Source organism: Staurois parvus, unplaced genomic scaffold, assembly GCF_062004578.1.
Source record: "Staurois parvus isolate SC_StPar_1 unplaced genomic scaffold, SC_StPar_1.0 ptg001917l, whole genome shotgun sequence".
In the NCBI taxonomy this organism is placed as follows: Eukaryota; Metazoa; Chordata; class Amphibia; order Anura; family Ranidae; genus Staurois; species Staurois parvus.
This window is the reverse complement of record NW_028319713.1, coordinates 133,268-160,526: the sequence shown is the minus strand read 5'-3', so window position 1 is coordinate 160,526 and position 27,259 is coordinate 133,268. Positions and strand designations below refer to the sequence as shown.

The window sequence follows — 27,259 nt, the reverse complement described above, 5'->3', positions numbered from 1 at the left end:
TCCCAAACCACGAGTCGGAACTTCGTGTAGGGTGAATGAATGAATCTTTATTGAACACAGCTCAGTATATACAGCACATGCTGGCCGTAATCCCTGCATCCTTCAGCCCACCCCCACCAGACAGTCTGGCACCGGGTTTTCCCCACCCACAACAAAACTCTACAACACAACAGCAATCAGCACAGCATCAAATCTAGAGAAGTGAAAGACTACAAGTTCCCATTACCCTAAACCAGTGTTTCTCAACTCCACTCCTCATGGACCCCCAACAGGTCATGTTTTCAGGATTTCCATTATTTTGCACAGGTGATTTGATCAGTTTCACTGCCTTAGTAATTACCACAGCTGTTTCATCTGAGGGAAATCCTGAAAAAATGACCTGTTGGGGGTCCATGAGGACTGGAGTTGAGAAGCACTGCCCTAAACAAACAGTGTAGAATATAAATCAAAAAGTGCAGCGCTAAAAAGAAACACTAAAATATATAAATATAAACAGTTCATGTGATGATTTTAAGTGACATCAGGTGCCTTCATATACTCGTATCTTTCTGGTAGTAAGGTGCTGTGGGATAAGGTGCAGAAAGAATGCAGATTGGCAAATCCCCCCAGACGACGTGCGTGTGCACGAAACGCGTAGGAGGAGCCAGCAACGCCGTGACGTCACGCCGCCGGAGCATCGTGGAGCTCCGGCGGCCATCTTTAACACTGGACGGTTAGTCCATATTATCGCTTGTATATTTACTCTACACATCCTCGTTTTACCTTAATAAAGTTACTACTAAACTTACTACACTATGGAGATGTCTCTGCTTTGACTCCCTTGGGGAGTATCAATCCACAGTCATTCACCTGACCACTGGAGAAGGAGTTCCCTCTACCACTGCAGAGCAGTCCATAGGCTATCACCTGGAGGGTACACTGGACCACCTTGACAAACATCCAGGACCACTGAAGGGAGGATATTAGAGTCCAGACACCATCCTTGACCAGTAGATGACCACAGGAGAAACATATTTACAAACGCTCATTAAATTGTGCGTTCTGGTAAGTGTGCATTCTTTCTGCACCTTATCCCACAGCACCTTACTACCAGAAAGATACGAGTATATGAAGGCACCTGATGTCACTTAAAATCATCACATGAACTGTTTATATTTATATATTTTAGTGTTTCTTTTTAGCGCTGCACTTTTTGATTTATATGGTTTTGGAGGTTTTTATGGTTACCTAGTGTACAGCTGCTGTATTGTCTTTTCAGGTGCGCTCGCACATATTTCTTAAACAGTGTAGAATGTCTGTGTACATAACAGCTGCTAAACATATACAGCTTTACAAGGGGGAGAACGGGAAGACCACTTACCAAGGGGAGAACGGGAAGACCACTTACCAAGGGGAGAACGGGAAGACCACTTACCAAGGGGAGAACGGGAAGACCACTTACCAAGGGGAGAACGGGGAGACCACTTACCAAGGGGAGAACGGGAAGACCACTTACCAAGGGGAGAACGGGAAGACCACTTACCAAGGGGAGAACGGGGAGACCACTTACCAAGGGGAGAACGGGAAGACCACTTACCAAGGGGAGAACGGGAAGACCACTTACCAAGGGGAGAACGGGGAGACTACTTACCAAGGGGAGAACGGGGAGACCACTTACCAAGGGGAGAACGGGAAGACCACTTACCAAGGGGAGAATGGGGAGACTACTTACCAAGGGGAGAACGGGAAGACCACTTACCGAGGGGAGAATGGGGAGACTACTTACCAAGGGCAGAACGGGAAGACCACTTACCGAGGGGAGAACGGGGAGACCACTTACCAAGGGGAGAACGGGGAGACTACTTACCAAGGGGAGAATGGGAAGACCACTTACCAAGGGGAGAACGAGGAGACCACTTACCAAGGGGAGAATGGGGAGATTACTTACCGAGGGGAGAACGGGAAGACCACTTACCGAGGGGAGAACGGGGAGACCACTTACCAAGGGGAGAACGGGGAGACTACTTACCAAGGGGAGAATGGGAAGACCACTTACCAAGGGGAGAACAAGGAGACCACTTACCAAGGGGAGAATGGGGAGACTACTTACCAAGGGGAGAACGGGAAGACCACTTACCAAGGGGAGAACGGGGAAACTACTTACCAAGGGGAGAATGGGGAGACTACGGGGAGACCACTTACCAAGGCGAGAATGGGGAGACCACTTACCAAGGGGAGAACGGGAAGGCCACTTACCAGGGGGAGAACGGGGAGACCACTTATCAAGGGGAGAACGGGAAGGCCACTTACCAAGGGGAGAACGGGAAGACCACTTACCAAGGGGAGAACAGGGAGACTACTTACCAAGGGGAGAATGGGAAGACCACTTACCAAGGGGAGAACGGGGAGACCACTTACCAAAGGGAGAACGGGAAGACCACTTACCAAGGGGAGAACGGGAAGACCACTTACCAAGGGGAGAACGGGAAGACCACTTACCAAGGGGAGAACGGGAAGACCACTTCCCAAGGGGAGAACGGGGAGACCACTTACCAAAGGGAGAACGGGAAGACCACTTACCAAGGGGAGAACGGGAAGGCCACTTACCAAGGGGAGAACGGGGAGACTACTTACCAAGGGGAGAACGGGGAGACCACTTACCAAGGGGAGAACGGGAAGACCACTTACCAAGGGGAGAACGGGAAGACCACTTACCAAGGGGAGAACGGGAAGACCACTTACCAACGTGAGAACGGGGAGGCCACTTACCAAGGGGAGAACGGGAAGACCACTTACCAACGGGAGAACGGGAAGACCACTTACCAAGGGGAGAACGGGAAGACCACTTACCGAGGGGAGAACGGGGAGACCACTTACAAAGGGGAGAACGGGAAGACCACTTACCGAGGGGAGAACGGGAAGACCACTTACCAAGGGGAGAACGGGAAGACCACTTACCAACGGGAGAACGGGGAGACCACTTACCAAGGGGAGAACGGGATGACCACTTACCGAGGGGAGAACGGGAAGACCACTTACCAAGGGGATAAAATCGGAACAGAAAGGGCAAAATGTTATCACAAAGGGACGGTTCATCACAATATTGAATACGGCAAAAATTTTAGTATTTCAAATATATGTCAATATATTTGGGAAGAATATTTTTAGATTTTTCATATATTTTGTAGTAAAAACGCATTTCAACATACAGTATATACAGTGTATATATATAATTTTATTTTTTTTTTTAAAAAAAATGTTATATATTGAAATATATTTTGAAATATATTGAATACGATCAAAATTGTAGTATTTCAACTATATGTCAATATATTTGGGAAGAATATTTTTAAAGTATATTTCAAATATATTTTTCTTCCCTGTGGGTAAGTACCACCAATGCCACCTTCTGTCACCTATCCTTCTCATTCTTCCCTTTACTGCCAAAAATCCCTCGTAAAGGACTGACTCTTTAGTCACTTCGGAAGACAGCATGACTTCTACCTCCACAAGTTGGTCTGGTTTTGTTGTCAGTAAATTGGGGAGCTATCGGTCAATTTTTATCCATCGAAACCTAAAGACTGCGGCCTTCGTTTTGCTGTCGCTGCTTCCAATCTGTGGTGACCCCGGCCATTTTTTTACCCAACCAAACCTAAAGGTTGTAGATTTCCCTACTGTCTATAAACTATGAAATGATCCAATTAAGTTTTCAATTGGCAGCCCTTATAAAATGTAACTACAAGATGATGGAAGGTGAAAGAAGATCAGTATTCCTCCTATAGTGTTTCAGATCCCTGCGTCCGCTAACCAATAACAAAAGGTTAAACCAATTTCAGTGTTTTTTTTAAATATATACAATTTTTATAACTGCATTGAATTATATAATGGCAGCTCTTACAAAACGAAGCTATAAAATGATAGAAGCTAAAAGAAAATCAGTTTTCCTTTTCTATTGTTTTTGGATCACTCCATCCGCCGACCAATACGTAAAAGAGGTAACAATAAAGATTAAAGAATGTCAGCGTATTTTTTTTTATTTCCAATTCAAACTTTATTTAACTGAATCGAATTATATAAAAATGGCTCCCAAGACACAGAGGTGTTATAAATGAAATCTTAAGAGATCTGTAATGAGACTTTCGGTTTTGTGTTCAGCAGGGGAGATGGTCCTGAAGGACTTCCAACCTCTTATATAAGAAGAAATCATTAGGCGGTATCAGTGTCTTCCTGTATAATGTGTAAGCAGACCCTACATGTATTCCTTTCAAATATTCCTCAGAAATATCTGTATTATTGTTCAATTATAATATATTTAAACAAACCAAAAACAAGACTAATATGAGGAATCAGACAGAGATTTCCTCTTTTACCCTCGTAGGTCTATCAGACCATCCACTGACCATGAATGCACTTTTTGGGCTTTTCCTTCTGATCTATCTGATGACTCTTATCACAAACCTTCTTATATTTTTCTTGGTCCTCACTGACTCCCATCTGCACAACCCAATGTATTTTTTTCTTGCCAACTTGGCATTTCTGGACATGTCCTATTCATCAGTGACCTCACCAAGGATGCTCTATGACTTGGTCACAAGAAGCCGATCAATATCCTTCCCTTCCTGTACAGCCCAAGTCTTTTTAAACCTTTCCTTTCTTTCTTCAGAACTTTATTTGCTCTCGGCTATGTCCTACGACCGCTACATTGCCATCTGCCACCCCCTACATTACAAACTAATGATGTCTTGGAGGGTCTGTGCTCGTATGGCCTCCATGGTCTGGGTTGCAGGAAGTTCTGTCTCTTTGGTTCACACTCTATCTTTACTCAGGTTGTCCTTCTGTGGACCATCTTCCATCCACAACTTCTTTTGCGATCTCCCGCACTTGATCCAAGTTACATGTACTGACCCCTTCATAAACATGGTGGCCATATTCTTAACAGGTGCTACTTTTGCATTAGGAGCCTTTCTTTTGACCTTTCTTCCATATGTCTATATTTTCAGTACCATCCTCAGAATCCGTAGCAAGACTGGAAAGAGGAAAGCATTCTCCACCTGCACCTCACACCTCACCGTGGTCTCCATCTTTTATGGATCTTTAATTTTTATTTACTTGGTTCCGACTTCCAGCAAAATGTACGTTTTAGAAAAACTGTTTACAGTCATATCTGCCCTCATTAACCCATTGCTGAATCCTCTGATCTACAGCCTGAGGAACAAAGATCTCAAGGAGGCACTTAGGAGGTCTTATTATCACCTAAAATTAATTCAGACTTGCTGCTGAAAATGTAAAAAGGTCCATATACAATGGGGCAAAAAAGTATTTAGTCCCCACCAATTGTACAAGTTCTCCCACTTACAGAGATGAGAGAGGCCTGTAATTGGCATCATAGGGAGACCTCAACTATGAGAGACAAAATGAGAAAACAAATCCAGACAATCACATTGGCTGATCTGGAAAGAGTCTATTTGCAAATTATGGTGGAAAATAAGTATTTGGTGACCTACAAACAAGCAAGATTTCTGGCTCTCACAGACCTGTACCTTCTTCTTTAAGAGGCTCCTCTGTCCTGCACTCATTACCTGTATCAATGGCACCTGTTTGAACTTGTTATCAGTATAAAAGACACCTGTCCACAACCTCAAACAGTCACACTCCAAACTCCACTATGGTGAAGACCAAAGAGCTGTCGAAGGACACCAGAAACAAAATTGTAGACCTGCACCAGGCTGGGAAGACTGAATCTGCAATAGGCAAGCAGCTTGGTGTGAACAAATCAACTGTGGGAGCAATAATTAGAAAATGGAAGACATACAAGACCACTGATAATCTCCCTCCATCTGGGGCTCCACGCAAGATCTCACCCCGTGGGGTCAAAATGATCACAAGAACGGTGAGCAAAAATCCCAGGACCACGCGGGGGGACCTAGTGAATGACCTGCAGAGAGCTGGGACCAACGTAACAAAGGCTACCATCAGTAACACACTACGCCGCCAGGGACTCAGATCCTGCAGTGCCAGACGTGTCCCCCTGCTTAAGCCAGTACATGTCCGGGCTCGTCTGAAGTTCGCTAGAGAGCATTTGGATGATCCAGAAGAGGATTGGGAGAATGTCATATGGTCAGATGAAACCAAAATAGAACTGTTTGGTAGAAACACAACTCGTCGTGTTTGGAGGAGAGAGAATGCTGAGTTGCATCCAAAGAACACCATACCTACTGTGAAGCATGGGGGTGGCAACATCATGCTTTGGGGCCGTTTCTCCGCAAAGGGACTAGGACGACTGATCCATGTACAGGACAGAATGAATGGGGCCATGTATCGTGAGATTTTGAGTGCAAACCTCCTTCCATCAGCAAGGGCATTGAAGATGAAACGTGGCTGGGTCTTCCAACATGACAATGATCCCAAACATACCGCCCGGGCAACGAAGGAGTGGCTTCGTAAGAAGCATTTCAAGGTCCTGGAGTGGCCTAGCCAGTCTCCAGATCTCAACCCCATAGAAAACCTTTGGAGGGAGTTGAAAGTCCGTGTTGCCCAGCGACAGCCCCAAAACATCACTGCTCTAGAGGAGATCTGCATGGAGGAGAAGATCTGCATGGAGGAGGAGATCTGCATGGAGGATGGGCCAACATACCAGCAACAGTGTGTGCCAACCTTGTGAAGACTTCCAGGAAACGTCTGACCTCTGTCATTGCCAACAAAGGATATATAACAAAGTATTGACATGAACTTTTCATATTCACCAAATACTGATTTTCCACCATAATTTGCAAATAAATTCTTTCCAGATCAGCCAATGAGATTGTCTGGATTTGTTTTCTCATTTTGTCTCTCATAGTTGAGGTCTCCCTATGATGCCAATTACAGGCCTCTCTCATCTTTGTAAGTAGCAGAACTTGCACCATTGGTGGGGACTACATACTTTTTTGCCCACTGTGTATAAACAGCCGAGCAGGAGCAGTGCAGTGGCGGGTTGCCATTCATAAACGGCAGCAGCCATTTTAACCTGAAAGCGCACAGCACCGAGATCCGGTGCCCGCTGTGTCCAGATCGCACTATACAGGACTTCTGTGTGAGGTCCCAATCATGTGATCACTGATTGGTCAATCAGTGATCACATGAATAGTAGTACACAAGATGTGACTTCCTGACATCATTGTTTACTATGTGTGAAATCTGTGAATGATCACAGAGATCACATGGTACAGGGCCATGCACAACAGCCTTGTACCATGTGACAAGCTGTGACCAATCACTGCTCACACAGTATTTCTCAATGGCTGCAGGAATGCAGAGAGAAGGAGAAATGATTCCTCTTACAGACTTTATGGGTGTAAAAGCAATCAGTGTAAAAAAAAAATCGTTATCACCCCCCACAAGAAGTACAGTGTTACCATGGTGACCTGTACTGCTAGGGTGACAGTATGTTAAAAAAAACCCATAAATAATAATATTAAAAAAAATAAAATAAAAATGTAAAACATTTTTTTTAAATTATAATTTTTGGTTATCAACTAATTTGGTTTTTTTTTTTTTACTAAAAAGATAACTGAATACATTTTGGCCGAGATTTACAAAGAAAGATTATTTATTTGCAAAATGTTATAAGAAAAATCACTTTTTTTTAAACATTGTTGGACTTTTTCATTTATATAGCAAAACAAATAAAAATCCCAGCAGTGAATAAATACCACCAAAATAAAGTTTTATCTATCTCAAAAAAATGCTAAAAAATTCATACGGGTACAGTGTTGCATGACCGCGCAATTGTCATTCAAAGTGTGATAATGCTGAAAGCTGAGAATTGGCCTGGGGAGGAAGGGGGGTGAAAGTGTCCGGACTGGAAGGGGGAGAAAGTGTCCGGACTGGAAGGGGGGGGGAGTGTCCGGACTGGAAGGGGGAGAAAGTGTCTGGACTGGAAGGGGGGGGAGTGTCCGGACTGGAAGGGGGGAAAGTGTCCGGACTGGAAGGGGGGGGGAGTGTCCGGACTGGAAGAGGGGTGAAAGTGTCCGGACTGGAAGGGGGGGAAAGTGTCCGGACTGGAAGGGGGTGAAAGTGTCCGGACTGGAAGGGGGGTGAAAGTGTCCGGACTGGAAGGGGGTGAAAGTGTCCGGACTGGAAGAGGGGGGGGAAGTGTCCGGACTGGAAGGGGGAGAAAGTGTGCGGACTGGAAGGGGGGGGGGGAGTGTGCGGACTGGAAGGAGGGGAAAGTGTCCGGACTGGAAGGGGGTGAAAGTGTCCGGACTGGAAGGGGGTGAAAGTGTCCGGACAGGAAGGGGGGTGAAAGTGTCCAGACTGGAAGGGGGGAAAGTGTCCGGTCTGGAAGGGGGTGAAAGTGTCCAGACTGGAAGGGGGTGAAAGTGTCCGGACAGGAAGGGGGGTGAAAGTGTCCAGACTGGAAGGGGGGAAAGTGTCCGGTCTGGAAGGGGGGGGAAAGTGTCTATACTGGAAGGGGGGAAAGTGTCCGGATAGGAAGGAAGGAAAGTGTCCGGACAGGAAGGGGGGTGAAAGTGTCCGGACTGGAAGGGGGGGAAAGTGTCCGGACTGAAAGGGGGGAAAGTGTCCGGACTGGAACGGGGGGGGGGGGGAAAGTGTCCGGACTGGAAGGGGATGAAAGTGTCCGGACTGGAAGGGGGGGAAAGTGTCTGGACTGGAAGGGGGGGGAAAGTGTCCGGACTGGAAGGGGGTGAAAGTGTCCGGACTGGAAGGGGGGGAAAGTGTCCGGACTGGAAGGGGGGGAAAGTGTCCGGACAGGAAGGGGGTGAAAGTGTCCGGACTGGAAGGGGGGAAAGTGTCTGGACTGGAGGGGGGTGAAAGTGTCCGGACTGGAAGGGGGGGGAAGTGTCCAGACTGGAAGGGGGTGAAAGTGTCCGGACTGGAAGGGGGGGGGGAAAGTGTCCGTACTGGAAGGGGGGGAAAGTGTCTGGACTGGAAGGGGATAAAAGTGTCCGGACTGGAAGGGGGGGAAAGTGTCCGGACTGGAAGGGGGTGAAGTGTCCGGACTGGAAGGGGGGGAAAGTGTCCGGACTGGAAGGGGGGAAAGTGTCCGGACTGGAAGGGGGGAAAGTGTCCGGACTGGAAGGGGGTGAAGTGTCCGGACTGGAAGGGGGGGAAAGTGTCCGGACTGGAAGGGGGTGAAAGTGTCCGGACTGTAAGGGGGGGGGGGGAAGTGTCCGTACTGGAAGGGGGTGAAAGTGTCTGGACTGGAAGAGAGGGAAAGTGTCCGGACTGGAAGGGGGGGAAAGTGTCCGGACTGGAAGGAGGGGGGAAGTGTCCGGACTGGAAGGGGGGAAAGTGTCCGTACTGGAAGGGGGGGAAAGTGTTCGTACTGGAAGGGGGGTGAAAGTGACCGGAATGGAAAGTGGGGGAAGTGTCCGGACTGGAAGGGGGTGAAAGTGTCAGGACTGGAAGGGGGGGGAAGTGTCCAGACTGGAAGGGGATAAAAGTGTCAGGACTGGAAGGGGGGTGAAAGTGTCCGGACTGGAAGGGGATAAAAGTGTCAGGACTGGAAGGGCGGTGAAAGTGTCCGGACTGGAAGGGGGTGAAAGTGTCCGGACTGGAAGGGGGTGAAAGTATCCGGACTGGAAGGGGATAAAAGTGTCCGGACTGGAAGGGGGGGAAAGTGTCCGGACTGGAAGGGGGGGAAAGTGTCCGGACTGGAAGGGGTGAAAGTGTCCGGACTGGAAGGGGGGGGGAGTGTCCGGACTGGAAGGGGGGGAAAGTGTCCGGACTGGAAGGGGGGGAAAGTGTCCGGACTGGAAGGGGGGGAAAGTGTCCGGACTGAAAGGGGATAAAAGTGTCCGGACTGGAAGGGGGGGAAATTGTCCGGACTGGAAGGGGGGGGAAAGTGTCCGGACTGGAAGGGGATAAAAGTGTCCGGACTGGAAGGGGGGGAAAGTGTCCGGACTGGAAGGGGGGGAAAGTGTCCGGACTGGAAGGGGGGGAAAGTGTCTGGACTGGAAGGGGGGGAAAGTGTCCGGACTGGAAGGGGGGAAAGTGTCCGGACTGGAACGGGGGGGGGGGAAAGTGTCCGGACTGGAAGGGGATGAAAGTGTCCGGACTGGAAGGGGGGGAAAGTGTCTGGACTGGAAGGGGGGGGAAAGTGTCCGGACTGGAAGGGGGTGAAAGTGTCCGGACTGGAAGGGGGGAAAGTGTCTGGACTGGAAGGGGGTGAAAGTGTCCGGACTGGAAGGGGGGGAAAGTGTCCGGACTGGAAGGGGGTGAAAGTGTCCGGACTGGAAGGGGGGGGGGGGGGGAAAGTGTCCGTACTGGAAGGGGGGGAAAGTGTCTGGACTGGAAGGGGATAAAAGTGTCCGGACTGGAAGGGGGGGAAAGTGTCCGGACTGGAAGGGGGTGAAGTGTCCGGACTGGAAGGGGGGGAAAGTGTCCCGGACTGGAAGGGGGGAAAGTGTCCGGACTGGAAGGGGGGAAAGTGTCCGGACTGGAAGGGGGTGAAGTGTCCGGACTGGAAGGGGGGGAAAGTGTCCGGACTGGAAGGGGGTGAAAGTGTCCGGACTGTAAGGGGGGGGGGGGAAGTGTCCGTACTGGAAGGGGGTGAAAGTGTCTGGACTGGAAGAGAGGGAAAGTGTCCGGACTGGAAGGGGGGGAAAGTGTCCGGACTGGAAGGAGGGGGGAAGTGTCCGGACTGGAAGGGGGGAAAGTGTCCGTACTGGAAGGGGGGGAAAGTGTTCGTACTGGAAGGGGGGTGAAAGTGACCGGAATGGAAAGTGGGGGAAGTGTCCGGACTGGAAGGGGGTGAAAGTGTCAGGACTGGAAGGGCGGTGAAAGTGTCCGGACTGGAAGGGGGTGAAAGTGTCCGGACTGGAAGGGGGTGAAAGTATCCGGACTGGAAGGGGATAAAAGTGTCCGGACTGGAAGGGGGGGAAAGTGTCCGGACTGGAAGGGGGGGAAAGTGTCCGGACTGGAAGGGGTGAAAGTGTCCGGACTGGAAGGGGGGGGGAGTGTCCGGACTGGAAGGGGGGGAAAGTGTCCGGACTGGAAGGGGGGGAAAGTGTCCGGACTGGAAGGGGGGGGAAAGTGTCCGGACTGAAAGGGGATAAAAGTGTCCGGACTGGAAGGGGGGGAAATTGTCCGGACTGGAAGGGGGGGGAAAGTGTCCGGACTGGAAGGGGATAAAAGTGTCCGGACTGGAAGGGGGGGAAAGTGTCCGGACTGGAAGGGGGGGAAAGTGTCCAGACTGGAAGGGGGGGAAAGTGTCTGGACTGGAAGGGGGGGAAAGTGTCCGGACTGGAAGGGGGGAAAGTGTCCGGACTGGAAGGGGGGGAAAGTGTCCGGACTGGAAGGGGGGGGAAAGTGTCCGGACTGGAAGGGGGTGAAAGTGTCCGGACTGGAAGGGGGGAAATTGTCCGGACTGGAAGGGGGTGAAAGTGTCCGGACTGGAAGGGGGTGAAAGTGTCCGGACTGGAAGGGGGGAAATTGTCCGGACTGGAAGGGGGTGAAAGTGTCCGGACTGGAAGGGGGTGAAAGTGTCCGGACTGGAAGGGGGTGAAAGTGTCCGGACTGGAAGGGGGTGAAAGTGTCCGGACTGGAAGGGGGTGAAAGTGTCCGGACTGGAAGGGGGGGAAAGTGTCCGGACTGGAAGGGGGTGAAAGTGTCCGGACTGGAAGGGGGTGAAAGTGTCCGGACTGGAAGGGGGTGAAAGTGTCCGGACTGGAAGGGGGGGAAAGTGTCCGGACTGGAAGGGGGTGAAAGTGTCCGGACTGGAAGGGGGGAAAGTGTCCGGACTGGAAGGGGGTGAAAGTGTCCGGACTGGAAGGGGTTAAAGGCCAATTCTATCCCGTACGAGGCTCGGTGCAGGACGTATGATAACATATAAAATAATCTCTCTGTATTTTTCAAACTTTCATTTTTGGGGGGGGTGTAACTTGTTACCATATAAAGTTTTTCTTGTGTAATATATTCAATAAATATTCAGACATTTAGCAATATTTGTGGACCATTCTGTGTGTTTCTCCATTATACCCCTCCCAGCTTCCCGGTTGGGTTTATTCCGAATATCTCTTCTCCGAAGACCCGGCCATCTTTTCTCCTCTTCCCATCTCACACGGGTTGTTAACAGCAAACTCATTTGAACCCTCCAATCACGTTGCTCCGTAATATACATTTGCTAAGTGTAGTGACCAATCAGGACGCATTGTATTAGCCGCTGTACAGAAAAGAGAGAGGGGGAGATGAAGAATCGCTACCCAGCTTTGCCCCCTCTTTATCCTGGGACACAAAAGCACGACCAGACCTGAAGAGAAGTGAACTAACTCCATACTTGTGCTGTACATTGTAAAGGCGCACCTCGGTTTACGAGTTTAATGCGTTCTGCGGGACTTTTCATATTGCGAAAAATTCATAAACCGAAACGCGGTTTCCCATAGGAATGCATTGAAAACCAATTAATCCGTTCCGGAGGTCAGAATAAAATTTAAAAAAGTCTTTTATCTGTTCAAAACTCTTTATAAAGTGCACTTTAAAGGCATAAATACTGTACAGGGACATGGTTAAAAATTAATTCGTAAATGCACTGAAAACCAATTAATCCGTTCCAGAGGTCAGAAAAAAGTTTAATAAAATCGAATCTGTTCAAAACTCTTTATGAAATGAACTTTAAAGGCATAAATACTGTACAGGGACAGGATCAAAATAAAATTTGTAAATGCATTGAAAATCAATTAATGCGTTCGTATTGCGGAAAAAAATCATAAACCGAGGCATTATTTTCAATGGATTTTCATTCGTAAACCGAAAATTACGTTAACTGAGGCGTTCGGACACTAAGATCCGCCTGTATTGTAATTATGCATTTCTGTGTTATTGTGAATATCATGTAACCCACCGTACTTACCCACATGGAAAAAATATATTTGAAATACTACAATTTTGGCCATATTCAATATATTTAAAAAAAAAAAAAAATATATATATATATATATATATTTCAAGATATACCGTATTTTTCACTCCATAAGACGCACCTAGGTTTTAGAGGCGAAAAACAAGAAAAAAAAATATTCCGAACCAATGGACTGCAGACACAGAACAGGAGATGACCAGAGACTGCAGACATAGTACAGGAGATGACCAGAGACTGCGGACACAGTACAGGAGATGACCAGAGACTGCGGACATAGTACAGGAGATGACCAGAGACTGCGGACACAGTACAGGAGATGACCAGAGACTGCAGACATAGTACAGGAGATGACCAGAGACTGCGGACACAGTACAGGAGATGACCAGAGACTGCGGACATAGTACAGGAGATGACCAGAGACTGCGGACATAGTACAGGAGATGACCAGAGACTGCGGACACAGTACAGGAGATGACCAGAGACTGCGGACATAGTACAGGAGATGACCAGAGACTGCGGACACAGTACAGGAGATGACCAGAGACTGCGGACATAGTACAGGAGATGACCAGAGACTGCGGACATAGTACAGGAGATGACCAGAGACTGCGGACACAGTACAGGGGATGACCAGAGACTGCGGACACAGTACAGGAGATGACCGGAGACTGCAGACACAGTGCAGGAGATGACCAGAGACTGCGGACACGGTGCAGGAGATGACCAGAGACTGCGGACACAGTACAGGAGATGACCAGAGACTGCGGACATAGTACAGGAGATGACCAGAGACTGCGGACATAGTACAGGAGATGACCAGAGACTGCGGACATAGTACAGAGGATGACCAGAGACTGCGGACACAGTACAGGGATGACCAGAGACTGCGGACACAGTACAGGGATGACCAGAGACTGCGGACACGGTACAGGAGATGACCAGAGACTGCGGACACAGTACAGGAGATGACCAGAGACTGCGGACACGGTACAGGAGATGACCAGAGACTGCAGACACAGTACAGGAGATGACCAGAGACTGCGGACAGTACAGGAGATGACCAGAGACTGCGGACATAGTACAGGAGATGACCAGAGACTGCGGACATAGTACAGGAGATGACCAGAGACTGCGGACATAGTACAGGAGATGACCAGAGACTGCGGACATAGTACAGGAGATGACCAGAGACTGCAGACAGTACAGGAGATGACCAGAGACTGCAGACATAGTACAGGAGATGACCAGAGACTGCAGACAGTACAGGAGATGACCAGAGACTGCAGACATAGTACAGGAGATGACCAGAGACTGCAGACACAGTACAGGAGATGACCAGAGACTGCAGACAGTACAGGAGATGACCAGAGACTGCGGACATAGTACAGGAGATGGTCAGAGACTGCAGACAGTGCAGGGAATGACCAGAGACTGCAGACCTTTGGGGAGGGTGGGGGAGCGGGTACTTGAATTTGACAGGTACCCGCTCCCACTTCCGCGGAGTTGTCCTTCCCTCTTCTTCCCGCGCCGGCTTCTGTGACAGCCGGGTGCCCACTGCGCATGCGCGAGAAGCGTTGCGCTTTGTGAATGGCCCGGCGCCTTCTGGGACCTGTCATGTGTCCCAGAAGACACCGGATCATTCACAAAGCGCAGCGCATGCGCAGTGGGCACCCAGCTGTCACAGAAGCCGGCGCGGGAAGACTGCAGCGCTGGAGCGAGGAACAGGTAAGGCCCTGCAGGAGAGAAGAGCTGAGCGGCCGGCCCGGTATTCTGACATGGTGGCCGCAGAAATACCGGACCGGCCGCTTTATATTCGCTCCATAAGACGCACTGACATTTCCCCCCCTTTTTTGGGGGGAAAAAAGTGTGTCTTATGGAGCGAAAAATACGGTATATATATATATATACTTTATGTTGAAATGTGTTTTTATTACAAAATATATTAAAAATATTTTTAAAACATATTATTATTATTATTATTATTATACAGGATTTATGGCGCCAACAGTGTCCTCAGCGCTTTACAATATAACGGGAGACAATACAGCAACAATACAGTTCAATACAAGAGGGATAGGAGGGACCTGATCCTGGGAGCTTACAATCTAAGAGGGAGGGACCTGATCCTGGGAGCTTACAATCTAAGAGGGAGGGACCTGATCCTGGGAGCTTACAATCTAAGAGGGAGGGACCTGATCCTGGGAGCTTACAATCTAAGAGGGAGGGGCCTGATCCTGGGAGCTTACAATCTAAGAGGGAGGGGCTGATCCTGGGAGCTTACAATCTAAGAGGGAGGGCTCTGATCCTTGGAGCTTACAATCTAAGAGGGAGGGGCTGATCCTGGGAGCTTACAATCTAAGAGGGAGGGCTCTGATCCTTGGAGCTTACAATCTAAGAGGGAGGGCCCTGATCCTGGGAGCTTACAATCTAAGAGGGAGGGGCCTGATCCCGGGAGCTTACAATCGAAGAGAGAGGGCCCTGATCCTGGGAGCTTACAATCTAAGAGGGAGGGCCCTGATCCTGGGAGCTTACAATCTAAGAGGGAGGGGCTGATCCTGGGAGCTTACAATCTAAGAGGGAGGGCCCTGATCCTGGGAGCTTACAATCTAAGAGGGAGGGCCCTGATCCTGGGAGTTTACAATCTAAGAGGGAGGGGCCTGATCCTGGGAGCTTACAATCTAAGAGGGAGGGGCTGATCCTGGGAGCTTACAATCTAAGAGGGAGGGCCCTGATCCTGGGAGCTTACAATCTAAGAGGGAGGGGCCTGATCCTGGGAGCTTACAATCTAAGAGGGAGGGGCTGATCCTGGGAGCTTACAATCTAAGAGGGAGGGCCTGATCCTGGGAGCTTACAATCTAAGAGGGAGGGCCCTGATCCTGGGAGCTTAATTATTTTTTAAATATATTCTTCTATTCTTCATGTTTGTTTTAACTTATAAAAAAGTAATTTTAACATATATTTTTCATATATTTGTAAATTCAGCCCAAAAATGTAGATTTGTATTTTTAAAGGCATACAGTATATTTGAAATGTATTTTTAAATTTTTTTCTTATATTTTGAAATAAAAATGCATTTCAACATACAGAGGTTGGTCACCACTTGCGATAAAAATGAAAAAAGGTTTACAATTTTGAAAAAAAAAAACAGTATTTTTTACTGCTATAAAACATATCCAATAAAAATATTTAAAAAAAAATCAAATTTCTTCATAAATATTGGCCAGAATGTATTGTGCTACACAGGGGCGGACTGACAACTCATGGGGCCCCCGGGCAATAGGGGATCATCGGGCCCCTGTGTCCTTGCCCAAACTCAAAAAAGCCTATAAAAAAGGTACCAGGGGCATCTCATGGGGCCCCCTACTGACCCCGGGCCCTCGGGCAGTGCCCAAGTTTCCAAATGGTCAGTCCGCCCCTGCTGCTACATGTCTTTGGTAAAAAAAAAAAAATCCCAATAAGTGTATATTGATTGGTTTGCATGAAAGTTATAGCGTCTACAAACTATGGAATATATATATTTGAATTTTTTTTATATTACTACTTGCAGTAATCAGAGACGTATAGTGGGACTGTGTGTGTTATATTGGGACTGGCAGTGTGGAAGGCAATCTGACACCAACTGACTAACTGCCACTGACATCACCAGTGATCAGTGATAATACCATAAACTGGCACTGTACTAATGACACTGGCTGGGAAGGGGTTAACATCTAGGGGTGAAATGTGTATAAAGTGTCCTGCTTTTACTAATTGATCTCTTTGTTTCTCATCCTTGCTATATTGGCAAAAGTATTGTCCCCGCCCTCCCAATCATGTGATTCAGGTGTTCCAATCCCCTCCCTATCATGTGATTCAGGTGTTCCAACCCCTCCCAATCATGTGATTCAGGTGTTCCAACCCCTCCATATCATGTGATTCAGGTGTTCCAATCCCCTCCATATCATGTGATTCAGGTGTTCCAATCCCCTCCCAATCATGTGATTCAGGTGTTCCAATCCCCTCCATATCATGTGATTCAGGTGTCCCAATCCCCTCCATATCATGTGATTCAGGTGTTCCAATCCCCTCCCAATCATGTGATTCAGGTGCTCCAATCCCCTCCATGGACACAGGTGTATACAATCAAGCCCCTAGGCATGCAGACGGCTTCTACAAACATTGGTGAAAGAATGGGTCGCTCTCAGGAGCTCAGTGACTCCAAGCGTGGTCCCGTGATAGGTGGCCACCTGGGCAATAAGTCCATCCGTGACATCTCCTGGCTACTAAATATTCCACGCTCAACTGTTAGTGGGATTATAACAAATTGGAAGCCACTGGGAACAACAGCCACTCAGCCACCAAGTGGTAGGCCACTTCTCATGACAGGGCGGGGTCAGCGCATGCTGAAGCGCACAGTGCGCAGAAGTCGCCAACTGTCTGCAGAGTCAATAGCTAAAGACCTCCAAACTTGGTGTGGCCTTCAGATGAGCCCAACAACAGTGCGTAGAGAGCTTCATGGAATGGGTTTCCATGGCCGAGCAGCTGGATCCAAGCCTTCCATCACCAAGTGCAATGCAAAGCGTAGGATGCCGTGGTGTAAAGCACGCCGCCACTGGACTCTAGAGCAGTGGAGACGTGTTCTCTGGAGTGACCAGTCATGCTTCTCTGTCTGGCAACCCCATGGACGTTTCTGGGTTTGGCACTTGCCAGGAGAACGGTACTTGCCTGACTGCATTGTGCCAAGTGTAACGTTTGGTGGAGGGGGGATTATGGTGTGGGGGTTGTTTTTCAGGGGTTGGGCTTGGCCCCCTAGTTCCAGTGAAGGGAACACTTAAGGCGACATTTTGGAAAATTTCATGCCCCCAACTTTGTGGGAAGAGTTTGAGGATGGACCCTTCCTGTTCCAACATGACTGCCCACCAGTGCACAAAGCAAGGTCCATAAAGACATGGAGGAGCCAGTTTGGGGTGGAGGAACTTGACTGTCTTGCACAGAGTCCTGACCTCAACCCCATAGAACACCTTTGGGATGAATTAGAGCGGAGACTGCGATCCAGGCCTCCTCCCCCGACATCAGTGCCTGACCTAACAAATGTGCTTCTGGAAGAATGGTCCAACCTTCCCATAGACACCCTCCTAAACCTTGTGGACAGCCTTCGCAGAAGAGTTGAAGCTGTTATAGCTGCAAAGGGTGGGGCCAACTCAATATTGAACCCTATGGACTGAGACTGGGGGGTAATTAAAGGCCATGTGCGGGGGAAGGCCAGCGGCCCGATATTGAACCCTACCGACTAAGACTGGGGGGCCATTAAAGGTCATGTGTGTGGAAAGGGCGGGGCCAACTCAATATTGAACCCTACGGACTAAGACTGGGGGGCCATTAAAGGCCATGTGTGTGGAAAGGGTATGGCCAACTCAATATTGAACCCTACGGACTAAGACTGGGAGGGCATTAAAGGTCATGTGTGTGGAAAGGGCGGGGCCAACTCAATATTGAACCCTATAGACTAAGACTGGGGGGCCATTAAAGGTCATGTGCGGAAAGGGCGGGGCCAACTCAATATTGAACCCTACGGACTAAGACTGGGAGGCCATTAAAAGTCATGTGTGTGGAAAGGGCGGGGCCAACTCAATATTGAACCCTATGGACTAAGACTGGGGGGGCCATTAAAGGTCATGTGTGTGGAAAGGCAGGTAGCCCAATTCTTTTGGCAATATAATGTATCCCCTCTTCGAAGCTGGTGATTGGACATTGAAAGAGCAGTAGTATTCCGAGGTCATCTGTGTGCTTTTCCCTCCAATAAGTGTGTCACTATGTCCCACCTACTTTCTCTATCAGACTCTTTGGGTCTGGTAAGGATTGAAGGGGAAACCCCATGCAAAACTTTAGGAAAAAAAATGTAATCCCCCAAAATCTATACTAGACCCTTATCAGCGCATGCAGCATGGCTGGCCAGGAAAGGAGGGATGGATGAGCATGAACCCACCTCTTGAACAGGGGCGGACTGACCATTTGGAAACTCGGGCACTGCCCGAGGGCCCGGGGTCAGTAGGGGGCCCCATGAGATGCCCCGGTACCTTTTTCATAGGCTTTTTTGAGTTTGGGCAAGGACACAGGGGCCCCACGATCCCCATGAGTTGTCAGTCCGCCCCTGCTCTTGAACCATACCAGGCCACATGCCCTTAACATGGGGAGAGTACCTTTGAAGGGTTAACCCCCCCAGCAAAGCATCTTGTCCCCATGCTGATGAGATAAAGGGCCTGTTTCTCACAATCCTAGCCTGGTGGATTTGGGGGACTGTGGGCAGGAGGTTTAACAGAATTTGGAAGCCCCCTTTGAAACCTAGATACTGGATACTGGACCTCACATGTGAATGAGTAAGAGGTACATGGTAAAAAAAAGTCCAGTAAATAAACACACTTGTAAAAAAAAAAGTAAAAAAAAAATCAAATGTCCTACAAATCCCTAGACGATCCCATTGTCCAGCAATGCAGATCCTCGTTCATTGTGAATGACTTCACCCGAGAGACCCCGCCCCTGTGCTAACATTTAGCAGAAGGGACCAGAAGCTGTCATTTGCTGCAAATTGGTAACTTGGTCAGACGTATTGGTGGGTCGTGAATTTTTTCTTTCAACGCGACAACAGGTTGACGAGAGTTGCTCAACATGATTGACTAGGATCTTCATCTATGGACAATGCGACTGAAGATACATTTACATTTTGTGACTTTTTTGGTATTTTTTATTGTTGGACTAAAATACTTGTTAAGATGTTTGTGTTTAGCTACTATGCATATTTTTTTTTTTAATATGTAGGTGTAATATGTTCCCCTTAGTGATTCGTATGGAGGGAGATATCTGGGTCCCTTTTATTTTTAAAGGGGTCTTCATATTTTAACAAGCTCCCTGCCTTCAGATCCCATAAAAACCAGGTTTGTGGGAAAGAGCCCTTTCCCTTAAAAGCATAGGAACAAGGTACTTTGCCAGGGGTGTCCCTTTGGCAAGGTACCCCCATGTTGGGGACATGGGGCCTGGCTTAGGTTAGAAGTCTGCCTTGCACTTGTGTCCTCCTGTTCCTGGCCTGCCAGGCTGCATACTCAAAGGTCTAGTATAGATTTTGGGGGGTTTCCAGGCTTTTTTTGTTGTTCCCCATTAAAATGCATGCTAAATCTAAATGGACTTGTATGATTTTTAGGGACAACCCATTACTTTTCTCCACAAATCTCCACCCTTTGTCCAAACAGGAATGAGACCTTGGTTTCTAGAACGCTGGTGACCGCCGGCTCCAACAACCAACCTGAGCAGGAATCTGTCTCATTTAGCAGCGGTATCACTAATATAAAGGAGACACCTTCCTACTGCTAAAGGTTTTAATTCTCTCTGCAGTTGGGGGTTTGGCCCAACTGAACACCCATTTAGTCTGGCAGTTCACCAAACCTTCAGGCAATCAAAATTCTGTTGGAACATTTGGACTGAACCAGCAACTTCTCCCTACATATAACAGAACAGACTGGCCTCCTGGATGGTGAAGTTTTTCTATCTTAAATTTTTAGTAGCTGGGCGAATTTCCACCAGTTTGGACCATAGATATTTTCCTTATAACTGGCAATACATTTATATAGAGAATAAAATGGTAATAATTAAAAAAAAAATCTTATAGAAATTAGTGGTTTTATTTGTGTGGGTGGGTCAGACTCTCCGTGGTGTTGGTAGACCCTGGCATCCAGGCACATGTCCCAGACCTCTTGTTGGATGTTCCAGGTCTCAGGTCTTCAGTGACAGTTGGCAGAGACATTCATTGACAGTTTGGTTTAACGTCTGAAGATGCAGCCATGGAAGGTCCTTCTTCCTTGGCCTCTATACCCACCATTCCTTTGCCCTCTCTTGATTCCCTTGTCATGGGTGATACATGGAAGCTACTGTACCAAGGTTACATTATTTTTCTGAAAATGCTAATTTACTGAATTACTTTGTGTCCATCTCCAGCAATATGTTTAGTAAGAAAAACATGTTTTTGGTCATATATGTCCTCATTTACCCTTTAATTTTCCATTTTCTAATTTGTCTAATAACCTCTTTTGCATTTTGCAATGTTTGAGTTCAGGGGAGTAACTGTCCTAAATTACCACTTGCCGAATTTTCTATTTTGTATTTTGTTTTCTATTGCCTGACGATGAGCGAATTTCTAAGAAGCCTTCAGAAGTTCCTTTAATTACTTAAAGTTACCAAAAATTTAAATGGGATTAACTGAAAGTTAAATATTTTTTTTTCTGTTACCTACACAGGTTTTAGTGATTTGTTTTACAAAGGGGTTCATTTAGCAGAGTGGCTAAGTGGTTAGCACTTCCGTCTAGCAGCACTACAATCGTTGGTTCAAATCCCAACCATGGCACTACCTGCATGGAGTTTGCATGTTCTCCCGGAGCCTGCATGGGTTTCCTCCCACACTCTAAAGACATGCTGGTGGGTAATTGGCTCCTATATAAATTGGCCCTAGTATGCGTATGTATGAATTTGGGTTAGGGGCCTTAGATTGTAAGTCAGGATCCACCCCAGAGTCTGGAGCGCCACGTGGCACAATGTTCTTCTGAGAGCATGAGCCAGCCGCTCCTTCTCCCTCCTCCAGAAGCTGAACTTGAGGACCTTCAGTGCAAGGAACTTCCTGCTTCTCCTTCATCCATTCTCTGGATCTGTGCTGCTTCTTCCATCATTCCCAATCTCAGAATGCAAATTTGGCCAACTCTTCCCATACCATCCAGTGAAAATTTGCTCCAGTTGCAGCACCATAGCAGATACGCAGACACAATCACTATTTTTTTATTATGGCTAATTTTACTATTTTTATTTTTGGTGGCCCTTCCACTTCTACCTCCTAATCACGAGAGTGCAAATCTCTAGAAATTAACTTTTCTGCTTCATTTCACAGGGAAAACATCGGAAACATTTCCCTTTTGTTAACTCCGCTGCTTAATCCTGTGTAATGGTGCTGCCCAGTATCATCATAGCCACCATCTGGAACATGTCCTCCTTCTCCCATTTCTTGTCAAAAACCCCTCATGACTGTAACGTCTTTGTCTGCCTTTTGGCTTGTTTTTGCTGCCATAAAATTGTGGTGCTACTGAAGAATCTGTACCCACCGAAACCCACCAAAAAACATCTGCAAGATTCATTTTTTAGAAAGATTGCAAACTTTTTGCTCATTTTTCCATTTTTAGGCTTCTTGGTGCAGCCCCGGGCCAATCTTTACCCACCTATGAATAAAAGGATAATGTTTTTTAGGATGAGGACTACCTGTGCCTTTAGTTTCTGCTTCTTGGCCCATAGTTATCCCAAACTATTGTGACCCCGGACAATTTTTACCCAACCAAACACAAAGATTGCAGCTTTCTTTACAGATTAGAAACTCTGCGATCCAATGAAGTTTTCCATTGACAACCCTTAGAAGATGCAACTACAAAATGATGGAATCTTAAAAGAAAAACATTGTACTTTATAAAGTATTTTAGATAATTCTGTAAATTAGCCAATAAATAAAATGAATTTTATTCACAGTTCACATTTTCATAACTACAACAAATTATAAATAAATACATATTCTCAAGTCACAAAGGTGTTATACATTTATTCTATAGAGACCTTTATTGAGATTTTCTGTTGTTCTTACAAAGCAGCAGACGGTCCTGCAGGACTTCCAACATTTTATATAAGAACAAATCATTAGCCGGTACAAATGTCTTCATGTAAACCTGAGAATATTGTGTAGGTACTCCGTACATGTTCTCCTTTTAATAATTCCTCAGAATGGTGATGGTTTAAATGGATAATTATATCTCTGCTCTATAGTAATACATGTAAACAGACAAAAAAATGAATAATATGAGGAATCAGACAGAGATTTCCTCTTTTACCCTCGTAGGTCTATCAGACCATCCACTGACCATGAATGCACTTTTTGGGCTTTTCCTTCTGATCTATCTGATGACTCTTATCACAAACCTTCTTATATTTTTCTTGGTCCTCACTGACCACCATCTGCACAATCCAATGTATTTATTTCTTGCCAACTTGGCATTTCTGGACATGTCCTATTCATCAGTGACCGCACCAAGGATGCTCTATGACTTGGCCACAAAAAGACGATCAATATCCATTCCTGCCTGTATATCCCAAGTCTTTTTCCATGTCTGCTTTGCTTGTTCAGAACTTTTCTTGCTCTCGGCTATGTCCTACGACCGCTACATTGCCATCTGCCGCCCCCTACATTACAAACTAATTATGTCTTGGAGGGTCTGTGCTCATATGGCCTCCATGGTCTGGGCTGTAGGATGTTCTGTCTCTTTGGTTTATACTTTACTTTTGCTCAGGTTGTCCTTCTGCAGAACATCTTCCATCCACAACTTCTTTTGTGACCTTCCACACTTATATCAGATTACATGTACTGACCCTTTCATAAACATGGTGGTCATATTCTTAGCAGGTGCTACTTTTGGATTAGGAGTCGTTCTTATGACCTTTCTTCCATATGTCTATATTTTTAGTACCATCCTCAGAATCCGTAGTAAGACTGGAAAGAGGAAAGCATTCTCCACCTGCACCTCACACCTCACCGTGGTCTCCATCTTTTATGGCTCCATAATTTTTATTTACTTGGTTCCATCTTCCAGCAATATGGCCATTTTAAATAAACTGATTTCAGTCATATCTGCCCTCATTAACCCATTGCTGAATCCTCTGATCTACAGCCTGAGGAACAAAGATCTCATGGAGGCACTTAGGAGGTCTTATTATCACCTAAAATTAATTCAGGTTTGCTGCTGAAACTAAAATTGTGAATATTGACACTTCTATTATTCTAGGAAGTTTTTAGATGACTATTGATTTTTGTAATGTCTTTCATAAATGATAAAAATGTCAGTTGATCATATTTGTACCTAACCTATTAATGACCAATGGTCATTGTAATCTTGATGCCCTGGCCACATAGTTACATAGTTAAATTGTTAGTTTGGCTGAAAAAGAGATCATATCCCCCTTATGTATTACACATGGAGATCATATCCCCCTTATGTATTATACATGGAGATCATATCCCCCCTTATGTATTACACATGGAGATCATATCCCCCTTATATATTATACATGGAGATCATATCCCCCCTTATGTATTATACATGGAGATCATATCCCCCCTTATGTATTATACATGGAGATCATATCCCCCCTTATGTATTATACATGGAGATCATATCCCCCCTTATGTATTATACATGGAGATCATATCCCCCCTTATGTATTATACATGGAGATCATATCCCCCTTATGTATTATACATGGAGATCATACCCCCCTTATGTATTATACATGGAGATCATATCCCCCCTTATGTATTATACATGGTGATCATATCCCCCCTTATGTGTTATACATGGAGATCATATCCCCCCCTTATGTATTATACATGGAGATCATATCCCCCCCTTATGTGTTATACATAGAGATCATATCCCCCTTATGTATTATACATGGAGATCATATCCCCCCCTTATGTGTTATACATAGAGATCATATCCCCCTTATGTATTATACATGGAGATCATATCCCCCCCTTATGTATTATACATGGAGATCATATCCCCCCCTTATGTATTATACATGGTGATCATATCCCCCCTTATGTGTTATACATGGAGATCATATCCCCCCCTTATGTATTATACATGGAGATCATATCCCCCCTTATGTATTATACATGGAGATCATATCCTCCTTATGTATTATACATGGAGATCATATCCCCCCCTTATGTATTATACATAGAGATCATATCCCCCCTTATGTATTATACATGGAGATCATATCCTCCTTATGTATTATACATGGAGATCATATCCCCCCTTATGTATTATACTTGGAGATCATATCCCTCCCTTATGTATTATACATGGAGATCATATCCCCCCCTTATGTATTACACATGGAGATCATATCCCCCCTTATGTATTATACATAGAGATCATATCCCCCCTTATGTATTATACATGGTGATCATATCCCCCCTTATGTATTATACATGGAGATCATATCCCCCCTTATGTATTATACATGGAGATCATATCCCCCTTATGTATTATACATGGAGATCATACCCCCCCCCTTATGTATTATACATGGAGATCATATCCCCCCTTATGTATTATACATGGAGATCATATCCCCCCTTATGTATTATACATGGAGATCATATCCCCCCTTATGTATTATATATGGAGATCATATCCCCCCCTTATGTATTATACATGGAGATCATATCCCCCTTATGTATTATACATGGAGATCATATCCCCCCCTTATGTATTATACATGGAGATCATATCCCCCTTATGTATTATACATGGAGATCATATCCCCCCCTTATGTATTATACATGGAGATCATATCCCCCTTATGTATTATACATGGAGATCATATCCCCCCCTTATGTATTATACATGGAGATCATATCCCCCCTTATGTATTATACATGGAGATCATATCCCCCCTTATGTATTATACATGGAGATCATATCCCCCCTTATGTATTATACATGGGGATCATATCCCCCCTTATGTATTATACATGGAGATCATATCCCCCCTTATGTATTATACATGGGGATCATATCCCCCCTTATGTATTATACATGGAGATCATATCCCCCCTTATGTATTATACATGGAGATCATATCCCCCCTTATGTATTATACATGGAGATCATATCCCCCCTTATGTATTATACATGGAGATCATATCCCCCCTTAATCTCCTCTTCTCAGTAGAGAATACATTCAGTTCCTCTAATCTCTCCTCATAGCTGATCTCCTCCATGCCTCATATCAGTTTAGTTGTCCTTCTCTGTACTTCCTCCAGTTCCCCAATGTTCTTTTTGTGAATTGGAGCCCAAAACTGAACTGCATATTAAAGATGAGGTATTACTAATGATTTGTATTGGGGGGGGGGGGATGATATCTCTCTCTGGAGTCTATACCTCTTTTAATACAAGAGAGGGTTTTGTTCACTTTAGAACCCGCAGCTTGGCATTGCTGCCATTACTAAGCTTGTGATCTACCAGAACCCCCAGATCCTTCTCCACCATTGAACCCCCCAGATCCTTCTCCACCATTGAACCCCCCAGATCCTTCTCCAACATTGACTCCCCCAGTTGTACCCCCCCCCCCCCCAGTATGTATGATGCATATTCTTAGCCCCCAAGTGCAGAGCCTTACATTTATCACCCTTAACCCTCATTGGCCCCATAGTCCCCCAATTACACAGAGCATTGAGGTCGGCTTGTAAGTTGGAGACATCCTGTAAGGACGTTATTCCCGGCACAGCTTGGTGTCATCTGCAAAGACTGAAATGGGATTTATAATCTCACACCCAATATGGTTTATAAATATATTCAAAAGTAAGGGTCCCAACACTGAACCCTGGGGTACCCCACTAATAACACTGAACCTTGGGGTACACCACTGACACCCCTAGACCATTCAGAGTATGAATCATTAACCACTACTCTCTGAATACAATCTTTTAGCCAGTTTTCTATCCATTTACATTCAGATTTTTCCAGCCTGTAGATTTTACCTTACACATTAGCCGTGTGTGGGGAGCTGTGTCAAATGTTTTTGCAAAATCCAAGCATACCGCATCCACCGCTACCCCTCTGTTCAAGTATACCACGTCTACCGCCACCCCTCTAGCTAAGTATACCACGTCCATCGCCACCCCTCTGTCCAAGTATACCACGTCCACCATCACCCCGCTGTCCAAGTATACCACGTCCACTGCCACCCCTCTAGCTAAGTATACCATGTCCATCGCCACCCCTCTGTCCAAGTATACCACGTCCACCACCACCCCTCTAGCTAAGTATACCACGTCCATCGCCACCCCTCTGCCAAGGTTTTTCTCACCTCCTCATAAAAGTATACCACGTCCACCACCACGCCTCTTTCGAAGTATACCACGTCCACCACCACCCCTCTGTCCAAGTATTCCAAGTCCACCGCCACCCCTCTGTCCAAGTATACCACGTCCACCATCACCCCGCTGTCCAAGTATACCACGTCCACTGCCACCCCTCTAGCTAAGTATACCATGTCCATCGCCACCCCTCTGTCCAAGTATACCACGTCCACCACCACCCCTCTAGCTAAGTATACCACGTCCATCGCCACCCCTCTGTCCAAGTATACCACGTCCACCATCACCCCGCTGTCCAAGTATACCACGTCCACTGCCACCCCTCTAGCTAAGTATACCATGTCCATCGCCACCCCTCTGTCCAAGTATACCACGTCCACCACCACCCCTCTAGCTAAGTATACCACGTCCATCGCCACCCCTCTGCCAAGGTTTTGCTCACCTCCTCATAAAAAGAAATCAGATTTGTGTGACAA

At 46.6% G+C, this 27,259-nt stretch overlaps 2 protein-coding genes across 2 annotated transcripts; both read left to right on the top strand.

The window, feature by feature from the left end:
* The first annotated feature begins 4,317 nt into the window (after positions 1-4,317).
* Positions 4,318-5,259, top strand: LOC149433814 (olfactory receptor 1G1-like). The gene has a single exon (XM_089664423.1). The coding sequence runs from the start codon at positions 4,318-4,320 to the stop codon at positions 5,257-5,259; it is 942 nt and encodes a 313-aa protein (XP_089520549.1).
* A 17,405-nt stretch (positions 5,260-22,664) lies between these two features.
* On the top strand, positions 22,665-23,638 carry LOC149433813 (olfactory receptor 1G1-like). Its single transcript, XM_089664422.1, has one exon. The coding sequence runs from the start codon at positions 22,688-22,690 to the stop codon at positions 23,636-23,638; it is 951 nt and encodes a 316-aa protein (XP_089520548.1). The 5' UTR covers positions 22,665-22,687.
* The last annotated feature ends 3,621 nt before the right edge of the window (positions 23,639-27,259 follow it).

Excerpts from the sequence above, each read along its gene's own strand:
- LOC149433814 (XM_089664423.1), top strand. The coding sequence starts at position 4,318 with ATGAGGAATCAGACAGAGATTTCCTCTTTTACCCTCGTAGGTCTATCA.
- LOC149433813 (XM_089664422.1), top strand. The coding sequence starts at position 22,688 with ATGAATAATATGAGGAATCAGACAGAGATTTCCTCTTTTACCCTCGTA.